At 41.2% G+C, this 21,335-nt stretch overlaps 1 protein-coding gene across 1 annotated transcript; it reads right to left on the minus strand.

Moving 5' to 3' along the window:
* Positions 1–1,758: 1,758 nt before the first annotated feature.
* Positions 1,759–15,500, minus strand: uts2rl3.L (urotensin-2 receptor-like 3 L homeolog). Its single transcript, XM_018226225.2, has 3 exons — positions 14,436–15,500; positions 11,689–12,951; positions 1,759–3,557 (listed from the first exon to the last, which is right to left on the minus strand). The coding sequence occupies exon 2, from the start codon at positions 12,826–12,828 to the stop codon at positions 11,704–11,706; it is 1,125 nt and encodes a 374-aa protein (XP_018081714.1). The 5' UTR covers positions 12,829–12,951; positions 14,436–15,500; the 3' UTR covers positions 1,759–3,557; positions 11,689–11,703.
* Positions 15,501–21,335: the final 5,835 nt, after the last annotated feature.

Raw genomic sequence — 21,335 nt, forward strand, 5'->3', positions numbered from 1 at the left:
CTGTTACTATAGGCACCATCTCTCCCTACTATACCTGCTATCCCACAGCCACAGTCCCATCCCAGAGACTATTAACCCCACTGCCACTATAGGCACCATCTCTCCCTACTATACCTGCTATCCCATAGTCACACTCCCTTCCCAGAGACTATTATCCCACTGTTACTATAGGCACCATCTCTCCCTACTATACCTGCTATCCCACAGCCACAGTCCCATCCCAGAGACTATTAACCCCACTGCCACTATAGGCACCATCTCTCCCTACTATACCTGCTATCCCACAGCCACAGTCCCATCCCAGAGACTATTAACCCCACTGCCACTATAGGCACCATCTCTCCCTACTATACCTGCTATCCCATAGTCACACTCCCTTCCCAGAGACTATTATCCCACTGTTACTATAGGCACCATCTCTCCCTACCATACCTGCTATCCCCTGTCCCTTCCCAGACACTATTATCTCACTGCTACTATAGGCACCATATCTCTACTACTTCTGCTATCCTACAGCCACATTCCCTTCCCAGAGACTATTATCCCACTGTTACTATAGGCACCATCTCTCCCAACTATACCTGCTGTCCCACAATCACAGTCTCTTCCCAGATGCCACTGCACTGTGTTTTCTGAAACATACAAGGATGTTAAATGAGAAACTAAAGTTACAATTATGAACAATACTTTAAGAATAAGGAAGAGCTGCCGTTTTTGTGCACGTTACATGACTGTGAGTCTCATACCATTAATTTATGTTCTGAGAAAACATCCGTTTGGTTTTGCTATTAAAGAAAAAATGTGGATTCAGCTGAACACATTAAGGATTTCCTCCTGGGCATAGCCGCAGTATTACAGTAATTCAGTGTTGAAACAGTTAGTCTGAATTGAAAGTCGTCAACACAGAAAGGATTTGTTTTCCTACGAAAGTTCAATAAACAGAGACAGATATTCAATCATTAAAACTGTGCATCGGCAGAGTCATCCATTCTAACCAATCTCTCTTCTCCCAAGTCTTCTCCCAAGTCTGACTAAGGAAAGCCAAAGACTGGTTGCTGGGGGATACTGAACCTGTTCACTTCGCACCTGTTTGTAGATGAGCCCCCATATCAACATGCAGTTTCCATTGACATAGGCTACTCCAAAGGGGTCTTTCTAAATATGTTTACAGTGTGGTTCTCATCTGAATGTGGCCATACACTGGCTGATTCTTTTATGTTATCCAGCCTAGCCAACTGTCATCCAATTGTTTGAGTCTAAGCAGTCATACACACCAAGGTCATCTTGTCTTTCTGTTATTCGATCAGCCCAAATGATTGGCGCTGGCTTACATGGTGCTTCAGCAGATGACCTTTCCAAATGCCCAACCAACACCATGGCAAGGAGACACTGGTCAGGTTCAAACATTCACATAGACTTTTGTACAATTTGATTGGCCCAATTACGTTTCCCCTGTGATTTTGTACACACAGAGGGGCAGAAAAAATATGAATTTATTTTCCTTCAATTAATGATAGTGTCCTCTCCTGTGGCTACAAATCCACTGCTTTAAATATAGAGACCATAGACTATGGTGCAAGGGCCCTAGGTTCAGAGCTTTATACCCTCCCAGTGCCACCACCTTTTTCTAGACCTCCTAAAAGGGCAGACCCATATTTTTTAAACTACTATACACTGATTTTATTTTTATTTCCTGCCCATATGACAAATGACTTGTGATTTCCAAACCCCAGTGTTAAGCAAATAGAATTGGGCTGATAAATTCAGTGGGTTTTATTTCGGAGCATATACAGTTCTAAGCATTATCTCTCCAAACTATTTTACTTTGGCAAAATAATAACATGCAATGCTTTGGTATCTTACAAGCCCCTTACCATTTATATCCATGCTTGCCTGACTCATTAATGAGTCAGTTACTTGAAGCAGTCTATCATTTGAATAAAAAGAGGTCTAACACCAACAAATCTCGCTATAGAAACTGCAGTAAGTGCAGGGTGGGGCAATGGGGTATGAGGAGGTAGCAATGCTCATGACTTGCTTATAGCTTCTCTGCTGAATATTTCATTATTGTGATTATTATGCAAGCAGTAAGCAACATTAAGTAGTTAAATAACATTTAATCTCATGAAAAAAATATTCTACAGCTGTCTGATGTTTGTTATGGTGAGAAGCATTGTAGACCTTTGAGAAGAACTGAGGCAGTGGGTAACTATATGGTCAGGGGGAACATTCTGTACAGTATAGAAGGACAGTGGGTGTGAAGGACCAAGAACCATTCACAGGCTCCATCTGGTTGGAGTCTTTCAAGACTTTTGATGAAGAGCTTTGAGACCCTAGAACAAAATTTAAAGTTTTACAGGATGGTTTACCTTTAAAGTCAACTTTTAACAACTTGGAAACTTTTCCATTGGCCTTTGTTTTCTCTGTTTTTTAGTCTTTGATTTATTTGTTGAAGCCTTCCTCATCTGCTTTTTTCCATCTTTCACTGACCCCAACAGTCAATAAACGATTGCTCTGCGGGGCTGCAATGTAATTTATTATTATTACATTTTATTGCTTAACTACTATTCTTTTTCATATGCATCTTCCAGTCTTTCGTGCAAATCCCTCTCATGTCTGGTTGCTAGCGTAAATTGGACCAGATAGCTTCTGAAGTTCCAAACTGGAGAGCCACTGAACAAAGAATATACTAAATATTTAAAAAAAAACATATAAAAGGAAGACCAATTTCTAATTGTTAAAAAAGTTAGAGGTGAACTGCCCCTTCAATATTGTAAACTATAGAATAAAAAAAAATCACTTTTAGCGATGTTATAATGCTGTGTTATTTACTGTACATTTTATTTATACTTAAATTAATGCTCACTGAGCTATAGCGCTTTTTAATATATGATAAATATATTTACATTGGTTTAAAACTGGGATTTAGGTTGTTTTTTTTTTTAAATACAAAGAGTACTGCCCTGGCAATACCAGATGATTGATTCTGGATATTTTTTGGCTGGGGGAGGGGAGGCAGTGACAAACTCATGTAAATGAAGGCCAGCATGTTGCAGAACTTCTGGGTGGGCTATGGAAAGCTGGATCAGTTGCTGAAGACATGTATTTCTACTATTTGCTGTTAGCTTGGGCATTGATTTGTGATGCCTAAGCTAAAGAACATCAATGGCAGAATCATTCATCGTCATTCAGTTATTCCAGGGAATAAAAATGGCAGCCTACATGTGGACTTTATCACTAAACAATCATTGGAAGTCACAAAATAAGAATGGGGAACAGGAAGATTGCCTTGGCTTCTCAGTAATACTTGCAGAGCTTACAGTGTTCTGAGAAGCAGTTTTAGTCCCAGTAGTGTATATTTCTCTAGCTGAAGCCCACTTGACTGTGGGTAATGGAAGATCCGTATTCTCCAAGTGTATCCATCAGACTGAGTTTAGGAGTGTGCTGTGCCCTTTGCATGCCAAACAATGGGGCTGCTGCAGTGAAGCCAACTGCCAGAATGCAGTATCTTGGAATCAAAAGTTGAAGTTGGGTTCCAATGTTCAGATTCTTTATTGCTAAAGTGAAAGGAAGAAGCACAGACCATATTTATTCCAATGCACTGCCATTACTCTATAGGAACTTCTAAAGCAAGTTGTAACTTACTTTCTAGAGATGTCGCGAACTGTTCGCCGGCGAACTTGTTCGCGCGAACATCGGGTGTTCGCGCTCGCCGGAAGTTCGCGAACGTCGCGCGACGTTCGCCATTTTGGGTTCGCCATTGTTGGCGCTTTTTTTTGCCCTCTCACCCCAGACCAGCAGGTACATGGCAGCCAATCAGGAAGCTCTCCCCTGGACCACTCCCCTTCCCTATAAAAACCGAAGCCCTGCAGCGTTTTTTCACTCTGCCTGTGTGTGCTGAAGAGATAGTGTAGGGAGAGAGCTGCTGCCTGTTAGTGATTTCAGGGACAGTTGAAAGTTTGCTGGCTAGTAATCGTTTTGATACTGCTCTGTTATTGGAGGGACAGAAGTCTGCAGGGGTTTGAGGGACATTTAAGCTTAGGTAGCTTTGCTGGCTAGTAATCTACCTTCTACTGCAGTGCTCTGTATGTAGCTGCTGTGGGCAGCTGTCCTGCTTCTGATCTCATCTGCTGACTGCTGCAATAACAGTAGTCCTTGTAAGGACTGCTTTTATTTATTTTTTTGTTGTTTTACTACTACTACTACTACTACTACTATAAGAGCCCAGTGCTATTAGTCTAGCAGTGTTGGGGAGTGGGACTGGTGTGCTAATCTGCTGCTCCTAGTAGTTCAGCAGCACCAACTTTAATTTTTTTTTTTAATATTCATTTTTTTTTATTTTACTTTTTTTTATTTTACTACCGCTGTAGTAGTGTATACGTTGACCTTGTAGGCATTATTTGCACACTGTTTTCTTCAACCCTCCATCTAGCTGTGTGACCTTGTTCACATTCTGTCTAAATATCCATAATATTACCGTCTCCAGAAAAAACACCGGAGTGACTTTTTTCAAGCAGCCATAATATATTTTACGTAATCCGTATCCACCGCTGTAGTAGTGTATACGTTGACCTTGTAGGCATTATTTGCACACTGTTTTCTTCAACCCGCCATCTAGCTGTGTGAGCTTGTTCACATTTTGTCTAAATATTGATAATATTATCGTCTCTAGAAAAACCACTTGAGTTACTTTTTTTCAAGCAGCATTCATATATTTTACGTAATCCGTATCCACCGCTGTAGTAGTGTATACGTTGACCTTGTAGGCATTATTTGCACAGTGTTTTCTTCAACCCGCCATCTAGCTGTGTGACCTTGTTCACATTCTGTCTAAATATCCATAATATTACCGTCTCCAGAAAAAACACCGGAGTGACTTTTTTCAAGCAGCCATAATATATTTTACGTAATCCGTATCCACCGCTGTAGTAGTGTATACGTTGACCTTGTAGGCATTATTTGCACACTGTTTTCTTCAACCCGCCATCTAGCTGTGTGAGCTTGTTCACATTTTGTCTAAATATTGATAATATTATCGTCTCTAGAAAAACCACTTGAGTTTCTTTTTTTCAAGCAGCATTCATATATTTTACGTAATCCGTATCCACCGCTGTAGTAGTGTATACGTTGACCTTGTAGGCATTATTTGCACACTGTTTTCTTCAACCCGCCATCTAGCTGTGTGAGCTTGTTCACATTTTGTCTAAATATTGATAATATTATCGTCTCTAGAAAAACCACTTGAGTTACTTTTTTTCAAGCAGCATTCATATATTTTACGTAATCCGTATCCACCGCTGTAGTAGTGTATACGTTGACCTTGTAGGCATTATTTGCACAGTGTTTTCTTCAACCCGCCATCTAGCTGTGTGTATTATCGTTTCCAGAAAAACCAACTGAGTTTTTGTTGTTGTTGTTGTTTTTTTAAAAATAATGCCAGGCAAAGGCAGGCCACCACGCAGAGGCCGTGCTAGGGGCCGTGCTGCTATGCAATCCTGTGGCCCTAGCAAATTGCCCAGTTTTAAAAAGCCAATGACCCTGAACTCCCAAAATGCTGAAGAGGTAGTTGACTGGCTTACACAGCACACCCCATCCTCTACCGTTTCTAACTTTACCACAACATCCTCCTCATCCTCCACTGCTATGGCCACCCCACGTAACACTTCCTCCACCACCGGTGCCCCTTCTTCACTGGGGTCAGAGGAGTTATTTTCCCATGAGTTTCTTGAACTGAGTAATGCGCAACCATTATTGCCAGAAGAAGATGAAGGAGATGAGGACCTTACACCAGATTTAATTCTGGCAGAGAACACGATAGAGATGGACATAATGAGTGATGAGGAGGAGGTCCCCGCTGCTGCTTCCTTCTGTGATGTGTCAGAAGAAATTGATGCATCTGAGGAGAATGATGATGAGGAGATTGATGTTTTGTGGGTGCCTAGTAGAAGAGAGCAAGAGGAGGGTAGTTCAGATGGAGAGACGGAGAGTCAGAGAGGCAGTAGGAGAATAAGACTTAGAAGAAGCAGGGAGGACAGCCCGCAGGGATCAGTAGGGCAACAACATGTATCGGCACCTGTGTTCAGCCGGCCAACGCACCCGCCATTGCCGCCAATGCCGCCAACTTCTACTGTTACCGCCAGATCGCACACTTCCAAAAAGTCAGCAGTGTGGGATTTTTTTAATGTGTGTGCCTCTGACAAAAGCATTGTAATTTGCAATGAGTGCAGTCAGAAACTGAGCCTTGGTAAGCCCAACAGCCACATAGGTACAACTTCTATGCGAAGGCACATGAGCGGCAAGCACAAAGCACTTTGGGAGCAACACCTCAAAGGCAACAGGCAAACTAAAAGCCACACTCCTTCTGGTCCAGCATCTTACTGCTCTACCTCTGCTCTCCTTGACCCGTCTGAACCACCCTCCACTTCGCCTTCCACCTTGACCACCTGTTCCCATTCCCAGTCATCTGCCACCAGCCAAGTTTCTGTGAAGGCCATGTTTGAGCGTAAGAAGCCAATGTCTGACTGTCACCCCCTTGCCCGGCGTCTGACAGCTGGCTTGTCTGCACTCTTAGCCCGCCAGCTTTTACCATACCAGCTGGTGGACTCTGAGGCCTTCCGCAAATTTGTAGCAATTGGGACACCGCAGTGGAAGGTACCCAGCCGCAATTTTTTTTCTAAAAAGGGAATACCACACCTGTACCAACATGTGCAGAGCCAAGTTACCGCATCTCTGTCACTTAGTGTTGGGCCAAAGGTCCATATGACTACTGACGCATGGTCCTCCAAGCATGGTCAGGGCAGGTATGTCACCTACACTGCCCACTGGGTGAACTTGGTAATGGCTGGGAAGCAGGGAATGGGTAGCTCAACAACAACAGTGGAGTTGGTGTCACCGCCACGGATTGCACGCGGTTCTGCCACCACCTCTACTCCTCCATCGCTCTCTACCTCGTCTTCTTCTTCTTCTTACTCTGCTGCTGGGTCCTCCTTCTCCTCCTCCACACCTGTGCACCCCCAGCTCCCCCTAGGCTATTCGACGTGCCAGGTACGCCGTTGTCACGCTGTCTTGGGGATGACGTGCCTGGAAAGCAAAAACCATACCGGATCTGTACTCCTGTCATCTCTGCAGTCACAGGCCGATCGGTGGCTGACCCCACACCAACTGCAGATCGGAAAAGTGGTGTGTGACAATGGAAGCAATCTGTTGGCAGCGTTGAGACTAGGCAATTTAACACATGTGCCCTGCATGGCACATGTGTTAAATTTAATAGTCCAACGTTTTGTCTCCAAGTACCCAGGATTCCAGGACGTTCTCACCCAGTCCAGAAAGGTGTCGGCCCATTTCAGACGTTCCTACACAGCCATGGCACGCCTTGCTGACATTCAGCAGCGCTACAACATGCCAGTCAGGCGTTTGATTTCTGACAGCCAGACTCGCTGGAATTCAACGCTCCTTATGTTGGAACGTCTGCTGCAACAACAAAGGGCCGTCAACGAGTACCTTTTTGAACTGGGTGGTAGGACTGGATCTGCACAGCTGGGGATTTTTTTCCCCCGTTACTGGGTGCTTATGCGCGATGCCTGCAGGCTCATGCGACCTTTTGAAGAGGTGACAAATATGGTCAGTCGCACCGAAGGCACCATCAGCGACCTAATACCCTTCGCTTTATTCCTGGAGCGTGCCGTGCGACGAGTGACAGATGAGGCTGTAGACCAGCGTGACGAGGAGCTGGAAGCGCACGATTTCTGGTCGGAATCACCAGAACGAACCCAGGCACCTGCTGCAACGCAGGGAGAGGTGCCAGAAGTGGAGTCAGAGGAGGAAGGTGGCTTTGTGGAGGAGGAGGAGGAGGACCAACAGGAGCAGGCTTCCCAGGGGGCTAGTGGTGACCTTTTGGGGACCCCTGGTCTTGTACGTGGCTGGGGGGAGGAGACGGTGGATGATGCAGTCCTTGATAATGAGGAAGCGGAGATGGATAGCTCTGCATCCAACCTTGTGAGAATGGGGTCTTTCATGCTGTCATGCCTGTTGAAGGACCCCCGTATCAAGAGGCTTAAGGAGAAGGACCTGTACTGGGTCGCAACGCTACTAGACCCTCGGTACAAGCATAAAGTGTCAGAAATGTTACCAACATACCACAAGTCCGAAAAGATGCGGCATTTACAAACCAGCCTGCAAAACATGTTGTACAATGCTTTTAAGGGTGATGTCACTTCAGGAACTCATCAACATTCCAGGGGCAGAGGTGCCAGTAATCCTGCCACGAGCACACCTGCAAGGACAAAGCCCTTTGGCCAGTCTGTAACGTCAGACATGCAAATGTTTTTCTGTCCAAGGCAGCGCCACAACCCTTCTGGATCCACCCTCAAAGAACGCCTCGACCGGCAGGTAGCGGACTACCTGGCATTAACTGCAGATATCGACACTCTGAGGAGCGATGAACCCCTGGACTACTGGGTGCGCAGGCTTGATCTGTGGCCAGAGCTGTCACAATTTGCCATGAACCTCTTGTCTTGCCCAGCCTCAAGTGTGCTCTCAGAAAGGACCTTCAGTGCAGCAGGAGGGATTGTAACTGAGAAGAGAACTCGCCTAGGTCACAAAAGTGTCGATTACCTGACCTTTATTAAAATGAATGAGGGGTGGATCTCGGAGGGTTACTGCACGCCGGAAGACTTGTTCTGACTTCTATGCAGCTGTCCTTCTCTTCAAGCCTCATGACTCCACACACAGCTGTCCTTTAGCGTCCTCCTCCTCCCTCCGCCACCGTTACAAACTAGGGTGCAAACCCTACTGGTTTAATTTTTTCTGGCCTCTGTGCTTCAGTGGCTGCAACCAAAAAAACTGGGCAAACAATGTCTACAAGGTCAACGTATGGCAAAAAATGACTATTTTCAGCATTTATATGGCATATTTTTTCTGGCAACTGTGCTTCAGTGGCTGCGTCCAAAAAAATGCATATTTTCTGCATTTATATGGCATAATTTTTCTGGCCTCTGTGCTTCAGTGGCTGCAACCAAAAAAATTTATATTTTCAGCATTTATATGGCATAATTTTTCTGGCCTCTGTGCTTCAGTGGCTGCAACCAAAAAAATGCATATTTTCAGCATTTATATGGCATAATTTTTCTGGCCTCTGTGCTTCAGTGGCTGCAACCAAAAAAATTTATATTTTCAGCATTTATATGGCATAATTTTTCTGGCCTCTGTGCTTCAGTGGCTGCAACCAAAAAAATGCATATTTTCAGCATTTATATGGCATAATTTTTCTGGCAACTGTGCTTCAGTGGCTGCGACCAAAAAAATGACTATTTTCAGCATTTATATGGCATATTTTTTCTGGCCTCTGTGCTTCAGTGGCTGCGGCCAAAAAAACTGGGCAAACAATGCCTACAAGGTCAACGACGTTGACCTTGTAGGCATTGTTTGCCCAGTTTTTTTGGCCGCAGCCACTGAAGCACAGAGGCCAGAAAAAATATGCCATATAAATGCTGAAAATAGTCATTTTTTGCCATACGTTGACTCAACGTATATGGCAAAAAATGACTATTTTCAGCATTTATATGGCATATTTTTTCTGGCAACTGTGCTTCAGTGGCTGCGACCAAAAAAACTGGGCAAACAATGCCTACAAGGTCAACGTATGGCAAAAAATGACTATTTTCAGCATTTATATGGCATATTTTTTCTGGCAACTGTGCTTCAGTGGCTGCAACCAAAAAAACTGGGCAAACAATGTCTACAAGGTCAACGTATGGCAGTTGTTTAAAGAGAACAGTAGATTACTAGCCAGCAAAGCTACCTAAGCTAAAATGTCCCTCAAATCCCTGCAGACTTCTGTCCCTCCAATACAGAGCAGTATCAAGCAGATTACTAGCCAGCAAACTTACTATCATCTGTCCCTGAAATCACTAACAGCTCTCCCCCTACACTATCTCTTCCAAGCACACACAGGCAGATTTTTCAGATACATTTTTGCCCTTGATCCCCCTCTGGCATGCCACTGTCCAGGTCGTTGCACCCTTTAAACAACTTTAAAATCATTTTTCTGGCCAGAAATGTCTTTTCTAGATGTTAAAGTTCGCCTTCCCATTGAAGTCTATGGGGTTCGCGAACCGTTCGCGAACCGCTCGCGTTTTTGCGCAAGTTCGCGAATATGTTCGCGAACTTTTTTTCCGACGTTCGCTACATCCCTATTACTTTCATGCAGAGAATGGTTTCATGCATTTGTGGTGTTGTCCATTGGAGTTGCCACCCGGCTCTGTTCATTTGCATTTTAAAACACCGATTGGCTTCTTGGTCAAACCCTGTGGTTGGGTCTATCCCTAAAAATGGTCTAATGTACCAATGAGTTGCTGGTTGGTTTAATATCTGATTTATACTCACTGGAGTACACTGGATGAAAAGGACCAGAGGGAAGGCAGGGCTGTTCTTGGTAGCTGCAATAATCCTCCCTGCATCTCTCCAGCTATAATTTAACTAAACTACCAGTATCATTTGGCTGTTGGACATGCTAGGAGTTGGCTGCATACTGGACAGCTTTAATATGAAGCCATACTGACACCATCTAATCTTACTATATTCCTAATGCCAAAGTTGCAGGCCTCCATAAAGGACATAAGGGTGTGGCATACAGTAGCTATTGCATACAACTGCTGCTAAGCAGGGCATACAGAAAATGCAAAGAGTACTTGCTTTCATGTGTATTGTTGTGCCCATAAAGTTTTTAAGATGGGGTGGCTTTAAGTGCACAGAAGGTATTTACTCTGGGTCCCCAGCCTTAATAAGCACCCTGTGTCCAAGCATGAACTTTGCACCAGGATGGTGCAAGTTCAGCATGTAGCCTTTCAGCTATTGAGCTACAACTTCCATCTTTGCCTGCTAGATACTGCTGTAGTTCATTATTATTCAGATCCTGTGGTTTTTAAGGCCTTCTCCATTCAAGCCCCACATTGAGGTCTTAACGTTTGTGCAGGACCCCACTTAACTTTTAAAAAATATTGTTGTATCAGGAATATTTAGAACAGGACAAAAAACATACTAGATAAGCAGCCCCAGAATTTAGGAATCACTGCCATATACCTTTGTAAAAATAATGTACAGGTATGGGACCTGTTATCCAGAATACTTGGGACCTGGGGCTTTCTGTATAATGGATATTTCCGTAATTGGGATCATCATACCTTAAGTCTACTAGAAAATCATGTAAACATTAAATAAATCCAATAGGCTGGTTCTGCTTCCAATAAAGATTAATTATATCTTAGTTTGAATCAAGTACAAGGTACTGTTTTATTACTACAGAGAAAAAAGTAAATCATTTTAAAAAATTTGGATTATTTATATAAAATGAAGTCTATGGAAGACGGCCTTTCCTTAATTTGGATCTTTCTAAATAACGGGTTTCTCCGGATAACAGATCCCATACCTGTATTAAACAAATATTGTCTTGGCTGGACTAGACATATTGGGATTTTGTTTTTATATACTGAAAGTTCCCACTGCCCAAATACATGGAGTTGCTGACTGCAAAGCAATGGATCACTACTTGCTATTTTGCAGATGCAAATGGGATTGGAGGTAGACCACTCTTAGTGCTAAGAACCATTTGTGAACGAGTCCGTGGATCTGAGAATTTGAGGGAGCTTTGATCTTGTTTTAAATAACAAATGATAAAATAACATGTCTTACCTGCTTGCTTTATTTTTACAGCTTGAGCGAATCACAGGCACCTTTTGCATTGCTCATTGTAAAGGTCTCTGTGCACTGCTGACTCCCACCAGATGCTGTCCTTTTCGCTTGGTTCCCAGCAGATGCCATCCCACCCTTAAGGCTTAGAGATCCAAGTGCACCTCTCTGCCTATTTCTGAGATACTCCTTGTAGTTTCTGGTGAGTAAGGTGTACAGGAAAGGGTTGATGCAACTGTTGCCATAAGTCAAGCAAGTCATCAGATGATTGATATAAATCTCTGTTTGAACTGAGATTCTCAAAACTTCGTGGCTGTAAAGGGGCAACAGCTGCCAAAGCCAGAAAGGTAAAAAACAAGCCCAAAACGCAAGCACAATGACAAATATCATTAGTATGACTCTTTGCTTGGGAGATCTCTGTACTTCCTTATTAAGAAGGCTTTTGGTTTGGGAGATCCAGTAAGCCCTGGCTAGCTTTGTGTACAAGTAGCCGATAATTAAGCCAGGGGCAAGAATGCTGGTAGTGAACAACACAGTGAGATAAACCTTATACTGATCATCACTCCAGATTGGTGTACATAGCTTCCTGATGCTCCCAGACTCCAGTGTCCTTTCTTCTTGATGTATCATTAGCATCATGGGAAGAGTCAAAAGAAAAGACAGCACCCAAATTGCACAGGCCAGGCTTTTCCTGTAGCCCCTGGATCTTCTAACAGTGTCAAAGGGTTTTGCAATGGCAATGTATCTCTCTGTGCTCATCACTGTTAATATGAAAATGCTGGCGTGCATAGTCAGAAGATCCAAGCTCAAGAGTACCCTGCATCCAACTTCTCCAAAGTACCAGTCTTTCACAAAGCTATTATGCACAATAAACGGGATGGTGGAGAGATAAAGGAGGTCGGCCAGGGCTAAATTAACAATGTGGATGTACATGGAGGTAAATGTCGTCATGGAGAGGCACATGACCACTAATGTATAAAAGTTGCCTATGACACCACCAACACACATTAAGGATAAGAGGATTCCAATGGCAGACGTTGCAATTAGGTTATCCATGGAGACATCTGATGGAGCTGCCGGGATGGAATCATTGGATACATTTCTGGAGTGATGCTCCAAATAAGCCTCGTGCAATAATTCCATGTTCTTAGGCCAAGTTGTGATGCATAGGGGGAAGGTTCTACTTGCGGTGAATGATTTGAAAGTCGAGATCAGTTGGACGATGTTGTAGAGTTGTGCCCATCACTCATAACATTTTAATATACTCTGGAAGCAAAAGATTCAGGGATATGTCACTAGATATGGCACATGCAAATATCAGGGTTAATTAATTATATTGTATGTGGAATTAAGTATGATATTTAGGGAGAAGCAAAAATATGATCAATAAAGTGCAACCAACTGCTTCCTACAAGTCCTATTTCATTTTCTAATGTGTTTTCAGTTAATTCATATTACAGGTATGGAACCTGTTATCCAGAATACTCAGGACCTGGGGTTTTCCAGATAACTGATCTCTCCGTAATTTGGATCTTAACACCTTAAATCTACTAGAAAACCATGTAAACAGGAAATCACCCGAATAAACTGGTTTTCTTTCCAATAAGGTTTAATTATATCTTATTTTGGATCAAGTACAAGCTACTGTTTTATTATTACAGTAGAAAGGAAAACATTTTAAAAAATTTGGCATATTTGATTATAATGGAATCTATGGGAAATGGCCCTTCCGTAATTTGGAGCTTTCCTGTAAATTTCCAAAAATGATCATAATCTAAAATACTAGATAATCAAAAAGATTGAGGCATAAATAAAGATGTGCCTTTATTAAAATGAATGCAATTAAAATCTAAACAAAATATTGCTTAAAACGTTGACTTTTACTCCGTTTTCCCATCTGTGGATTTTGGATGTAATATAAAATTATGTTAAGTTATAATATAAAACATTACAATGAAAAAATATATAAATTCAGATTGGCCTTTTAAATAAAACATTGCTTAAAATGTTGCCTAGTAATCCTGTAGGTTTTGTATAAAATAAAAAAACTGAATTTTTCTGTGAATTTTGTATGTAATATAAAATCCTGCCAAATTCTAATATAGAAAAATAAAAAGTAAAATTGTATTTACAAAATAAATAGAGCTTTACTTTTATTAACATAAATATAATATGCTGATGTTAAACTAAAAATTATATTTTTTGGCTTGTGGCAAATGTCTCCTGTGAATTGTTTATGTAATATAAAATCATGCTAAATCATGTTCTAGAAATATAAAATTGATATGTATATATATTTAATATAAATAAAGATTTGCCTTTATTGACATTCATTTAATTTGATGAGGTCAATTAAAACATGCCTAAACATTTTGATCTTTACTGAAGAAAAATAAGTACACAGTGGACATATCCCATGTACTAAACTGTTTTTTTCAGGATCCCAGTGTCAGTTATTTATATGCAAAAGTTTATTCTCAATTTTTTGGCAAATTGTCTTTTAATGACAAAGATATATTGTGAATTTGCTGTTAAGCAGAAAATACGTTTCTCTGATTCTGTCTTTTTGTCATAATATTTATTATATGTTCAAAATGAATTTAATATACATTTCTGCCTATTTAACAAACACATTCTAATTTAAAAGGATAACACAGTTTTTCATAATGTTGCTGCGTTCATTTAGAGACACATTTAGTGGCCACATTTCCTAGTTCTGACAGTCACCGCAGTAAAGACGTTGTACTCACCTTAAAATCCGTGCTGGGGGAAGTGCCTGGCGCATAGGTAGGGCCAATATATATTCTAGCTGGGCTGTGAAGTGCCCACGTTGCACCCGCCACTGGAATTAAGGGGAAGACAGAATGCAGTGATCATTTTCTTTAACTCCCACCTCCAGGGGAAAAAAAGTGAGCCCTGTCTGAGCCAGACAGGTTAATAAAAAAGAAAAAAAACAGAATCTCGCATCCCCTTTGGTCTCTTGGTTTGTGGCTGGTGCTCGGAAATGAAGGCTGGTCATTCCAGTGGAACCATATAGGCTAAAAATGACATTGATGAGGATTTTCTTCCAAACCCCATCCCTGCCTCTCACAGATCCCTCTCCCAACCAGCTTCTGTGCCACTGTGAAAACGTATGAGGATCATCTGTCAGGTTTTCCTGTCTGTCTTTTTGTGGCTTGTATGTGAATTCTCATATGTTAACATTCCATGCACCCTGCTAATATTGGTATGCCAGAGCTCTTTTCCAATTGCCGCTCACTAATAACTCGTCCTTGTCTATACTTCACTGAGGCTGTTATTCATTGCTCCTCGCTTAGAGCACTCCTCGCTCACACACCGTTTCATTCTTCTTCTAACTTTTACCCTATCTGCCCTCGACCTCCTTCTGCCCACCTCTCATAAAGAAGTTCCAACCAAAAATCCGCTTCTGCACTTAAAACTCCCTTCCCATGGGACAAAGGCAACTTCTATCTGCATCTCAGTTTTCTTTTAATGAATTTATTTTTTTAACATGGACCTAAATCCACTAATTAGTGGGGGAAAAAAACGCCTAGAAGCAACACCAGATGTAAGAATTCAATCCATTCAGCAAAAACGAAGGAATAACACTTAGGTCCTCAGAAACACATAAGAAATTTAAATTCAAAAGATAAACGTTTGAATATATCTTCCAAAAATTCTGCTCCTGCGGCTACTTGTCATAAACACTACTGGGGTGTGAGCAATGGCAATTTTTCATTCATTCAGTCATTGACTATTTAAAGACAACATAATGGTAAATATATATCTCTATCACAGGGAACTAATGGGAATAGCCGACAAGCTGTAGAATGTCTGAAATAATTACATTTGAGGGTTTTGCATAACTCGTTCTTTATTTGTGCTTCAGATGACTAGAGAAAGATTTGACAAATAGCACAAGTGTTGTAGCTTATAGGCCTTTTTTGTTCCAAGTTGATGGCGTGTGGGGCCTTTGAGGAAAATCAGCCAGAGAGAACACAGTGAAGTCTATTTGAGTACAACAGAAGAGCAAACTGCATGTGTGTCCTTATAGAATGATGGCCCGGACTGGCAATCTGGAAATTCTGCCCATTGACAAAGGGCCTGCCATAAACAGTCACTATTTATTGGGCCTATGGGGGGCTTTTTTGGGTACCTGAAGTTCCAGTGCTTCTTTTTAATCTCAGTCCAAACCTGATGGGAGATGGATGATAGACATGCGGGCATCCCAGTTTCAAAAAATATGGATATTCATGTTTTGATCACTTTGCTTCCTGTATATAGATTTGTGTCCCTAAACTGCTTCACAAAGAGAAGGAGAGCATGTTATTAATAAATATATCTAAAGACACTGTAACACCACACCAAAAGAAAGCACCCCTATATCACTACAACAGTATAAATATTCTTAAAAGGCAATCTTTATTTATGTAAATAGCATGCCAAAAAAAACATATGAAAACATTGAAAAAGACAAATCCACTCTCCTCCCCACTTCCTCCAAGGTCACACAACAAATCACAGTCATTGACCCAATAGTATCAAGCGACCCAATTGCACTCAACACCCGGGCCTGTACACACTAAATAAGTCTGGTCGCAAAGCTCAAAGTGGATAAAAAAATACTCGCTGCGTCAAAGAGAGGTATACTTACACCTAGTAGAGTAAGAAGGCTGCCCAAGCAGTATCCGATGGGTGTGTCCCTAAACTTGACAAAAAAAAGTAATGAAGCATGCAAAAAAATGGACTGGGCTTATGATCAGTAATGAAACTCAAAAAGAGTTAAGGAAAGCAGGGTGCAAAGTGCAAAAAAGGTGCATGTTTTTGCACTTTGCATCCTGCTTTCTACCCTAGAAGGATTCCCATCTCCTGTCCGCTAACGTGTGTCATTCAGGGCTGGACTACACTAGAATTTTTTTTATCCATCATAAGGTGCAGAGTGTAGACACGGTAGCAGATAAAACATAATAATATCCCCGCCATATGATTATTCTAGCTGCCAGTGAGCCACATGCACACACACTTGGGGGAATTAGTGCTGGCACCCACTGACTGACTGAAATTCAGAGGAAAGTCCCATGGACATTGGGCAAAATCAAACGCAACATTTTCAGAGAAAAAAAAAAAAGGAACATCCAGAGGAAGCAGTTGTTTATTGCAATATATGATCATACTTATTGTCTGAGCTACAGCCATCCAGGTGCCCAAGTGATGATGATTCTGTTCTCCCCATAGATGTGCCACATTCCACAAAGCTGTCATTGGCTTGGATACTGTGGATGAGGGATAGAGGTAGATGGAACAGTAGCACACATTGGCTGGGCATTAGCCAAGGCAAACATACCAGGACAGCAGCGTTTATTTAACATAGCTGGAACATTCGCTTAACTTGGGCCTTTGTGTGAAGCCAGGAAAGAGGAGGATAGAATTCAGCACATCTTAGAACCCCTCGAATTGCCAATACCTGTGATGCCCAAATATACTGGCAAATCTATACTTGTTCATAGGACTCTTCCGTAATTTCCCTTATAGTCTACCCCAAGGCTCTCTTCACTGCAGCCTTTCCTATGCCTTTCTCCCAGAACCCTCTACCTGTCTTCATGAAATAATATGGCTACAATACTTTATTTCTTTTCAAGTCTTTTTATTGAATTTTCAAGCAAAAAAACAACAACTTTCACATAACAGCAAAGAAAAATCAGATTATGTCCAAGTTCAAGCGAAAGAAAACGTATCCACAATATGCCGTACATTATTCGCTCAAATATCATCTCAATAATTAAAATAAATAAGTAAACAATAAACAGAATAAAGTAAAAATAATGAACATTAAGGGTGATTTATCAAAATCTGAAAATCTCATTGTTTTCTGAAACCAATTATTTTCTACTCTGACCAAATCCGCACGGGTTATTTCCCCTTATTTATTAATACATTTTCCCAAAAAATTCCCTGTGCGGGAAAAAACTCAAAACAATAGCGAAAAATTCTAATTGTACACATTTTTTGGATTTTCCGCCAGAATCCATAAAATCTTCAGATTATTGCACAAAACCCAGCGTAGATCAGGATATCTTCGGGACTTCTCCCATTGACTTATATATGTACAAACTCGGCAGGTCTGAGATGCTGGATTTTTGGATTCTGACTTTTTCCATCCTCAGGGTATAATAAATCCCAAAAAATGTGAGGGTTTTTTTTCACAAAAAATTCTGATTTTGTACTAAAAAAAACTTGAATTTTGGCATGCATCCTTTAATAAATAAACCACTGAATGTTAAACATTAAAGCTCTGCTCAGTGATAGAAAGAAAATAAATAAAGAAAAATCTCATACCAGAATCAAAATCAGATTAGATTTCATGAATCTATGGATTTATGCCTCAATGGGCTACCACCCAATCTTTTGTTCCAGCAGAGCAAAACAATATAACATCTCAATCCATCCAAGGGCCAAGCCTACACCTTGATGGGGCTACACTATACATAAAGTTGGTCATAAACGCTAAAATTTTGTCAGGAAATTGGACAATTTCAATCATACTGTTCAGCTGTCTGGGCATGTGTTTGAGCTTGGAGATGGATTTCAGCAGACCACCCCGTGATCCTGTCAGATCTGTGGAAACTGTAATTTAATCACTAATACACCCTGTTGGCTGGTCCATCTCGCTGTCTCATATGTTGCCAACAACTAATGGTGTGACTCTTGCAACCTTAGGCTGGAGAAGTGTTGTATGCTTAGCTCTTCTGCTATTTAAGTGCTTCCTTTGAGGCATCTAAGCTAGAGTCAAATGGGCGACCTTTCTTCAGTAATAACAAACAAGTGCCTGACTTCAAATGTGACCTGTAGCTCTTCCTTGGGTCATGCACTTAGGTTGTCATTGAAGACACTTGCTCGCCAACCTAGAAGAGTCAGAAGACTTATACGTTTCTTAAAAACAATTCGATCTGCTTGTGGTCCGATGACTTCCCAAGCAACAATGTGAGTGCTTCTGATGGCCGTATTGAGCTAATGGTTGGCTTCCAGGCTAAATATCTAATTTGTGACAAGGCACAAGTTAAAAAGGCCATATCTTCTGGAATGTCCTGCATCATTAGCTCTTAATCACCAGACAAGGATGCTGTCAATTGTAATTTACAGCTGTTTGACTTGTTTGGCCTAGATACTGTCACCTTCTATGATTCCTCTACGTTGCTTTTATTGCAGTTTGTAACTGGCAGAGCCATAACTACTGGTAGGCATAAGACAAGTGCCTTGAGTACAGTGGGGGGCAGGACAATGGAAGAGGTAGTGATCAGCGTGAGAGTTCATTGTGAACTTTATATTTGTTTCATGTCGAAGGTGACATGGGCTGTGTGTGTTCTATTTGTATGCACTTTTTATGCAGAAAAGGTCATAATCAAAAGTATTAAATATAGTGAATCATCTACTACCTGTTGTAAAATATAAGGATATTTTTAGTCACCAAGGACAATATAAAGGCACAAGGCTGAAGACCTCATATTTTACTATAGGGGGTACAGTATTTATTATCATATACCAGTTTCAGCGAGTCATGTGACAGAAATGAAATCACTAACCACTGATTATAAACTGATGACTGATCACTAGTCACCATTTATAAGGATATCTTTTACAGCTCTTTTATATTATTATCTTTTATACTATAATACATTTTCTGTATTTATGTAGTGATGACATATTCCATGGCACTTCCGTAGTGTATTCACCTCAAGCCGTCCCTGTGGAGCTTACAGTCTAAATCCCCACACACACACTCTCTATGATCAGTTTTTCCGGGAGCCAATAGACCTGCCTGCCTGTAGTGATGGGCGAATTTGTCCCATTTTGTTTGGCTGAAAACGCGAATGTTGACGCCTGCGACAATTTTTATACTCAAGTCTATTTTGTCCAAATGCATTAAAGTCTATGAAAGTCCGAATAATTTTGCCGAGCGACAATTTTTATGTTCGTGACTATTCTGACTCACGAATTCATAAAGGAATTTATTGTAGTGCTGACATATTCTGACTCACGCCCACATTTTAATGACATTGCGGATTTTTCGCCAGCAAATTTTTCACCGAACTTTTGCAAATTTATTCACCAGAAGCAAAACGTGGAAATTCTCTGCAAAATTTGCACCAGGCGACATTATTCGCCCATCACTATGTTCTTGTAGTGTGGGAGGAAAGCGAGACACGGAGGAAACTCATGTAAGCACCGAGAGATTGAGAACATCCCTGCCAATAAAATGCCCTGTTCAGCATACAGATTTATATAATGAGGAACAAATACAGCAAATCATTCAGAGAAAGGCTAAAGTCATAACATTTTAGTGCTGTACAAAGAAAGAAAGATAAAGCTTTGAGGCTGCCCCTACTCAGGCAAGTTCCCCTAGAATAAAATTGTGTTTTAAAGGGGTGGCTCACCTTTAGGTGCACATTTAGGGGCCGATTCACTAAATTCGAGTGAAGGATTCGAAGTAAAAAAACTTCGAATTTCGAAGTATTTTTTGGGCTACTTCGTCCATCGAATGGGCTACTTCGAACTTCGACTACGACTACGACTTCGAATCGAAGGATTCGAACTAAAAATCGTTCGACCATTCGACCATTCGATAGTCGAAGTACTGTCTCTTTAAAAAAAACTTCGACCCCCTACTTCAGCAGCTAAAAGCTACCGAAGTCAATGTTAGCCTATGGGGAAGGTCCCCATAGGCTTTCCTAAGTTTTTTTGATCGAAGGATATTCCTTTGATCGTTGGATTAAAATCCTTCGAATCGTTCGATTCGAAGGATTTAATCGTTCGATCGAAGGAATAATCCTTCAATCGTACGATCGCAGGATTTGCGCTAAATCGATATTCGAAGTCGAAGGATTTCAATACCTAGTCGAATATCGAGGGTTAATTAACCCTCAATATTCGACCCTTAGTGAATCAGCCCCTTAGTAAGTTATAGAATGAGAAATTATCAGCAATTTTCATTTGTTCTTTATTACACTGTGTTTAAATTATTTTTCTTTTTCTTGTGACTTTTTCCAGCTTTCCAGCTTGTGTGTGTGTGTGTGGGGGGGGCAAATAACTATTGCTCTTTGAGGCTACAATTTTATTATTATTTTACATTTCCTTACATATCTTTCTATTCGGGCCTCTCCTATTCATATTCTAGTCTCACTCACTCCACTGCTTTGTTGCTAGCATAATAGGAGATGAACCCTAGCAACCAGACAGCTGCTGAAATTGCAAACCTTAGAGCTGCTGAACAGAAAGCAAAATAATAAAAAAACACATAATAAAAAAATGAATGATTGCAAATTGCCTCAGAATATAATTCTATACATCGTACTAAAATTCCTTTAAAGGTGAACAACCCCTCTAATTCTAGGGATTAGCTATGGGCGAATTTGGGGCGTTTCGCAGAAAAAATTCCCGAATTTCCCACGAAATTCGCGAAACAGTGAAAAATTTGCGAAACGGCGCCTCGTTTTTGATGCCGGCGTCCATTTTTTTTGACACCGGCGAATTTTCACGGCGGTTTCGCCCATCACTACTAGGGATATGTACAATTGTGCAGAGATATTGGTGCTGTGGGGATTGTATCTTTTTACTCATTAATGATGCTGTATATGATGGGCACAGAAGCATGT

The sequence above is a fragment of the Xenopus laevis genome, chromosome 7L, assembly GCF_017654675.1.
Source record: "Xenopus laevis strain J_2021 chromosome 7L, Xenopus_laevis_v10.1, whole genome shotgun sequence".
Taxonomy (NCBI): domain Eukaryota; kingdom Metazoa; phylum Chordata; class Amphibia; order Anura; family Pipidae; genus Xenopus; species Xenopus laevis.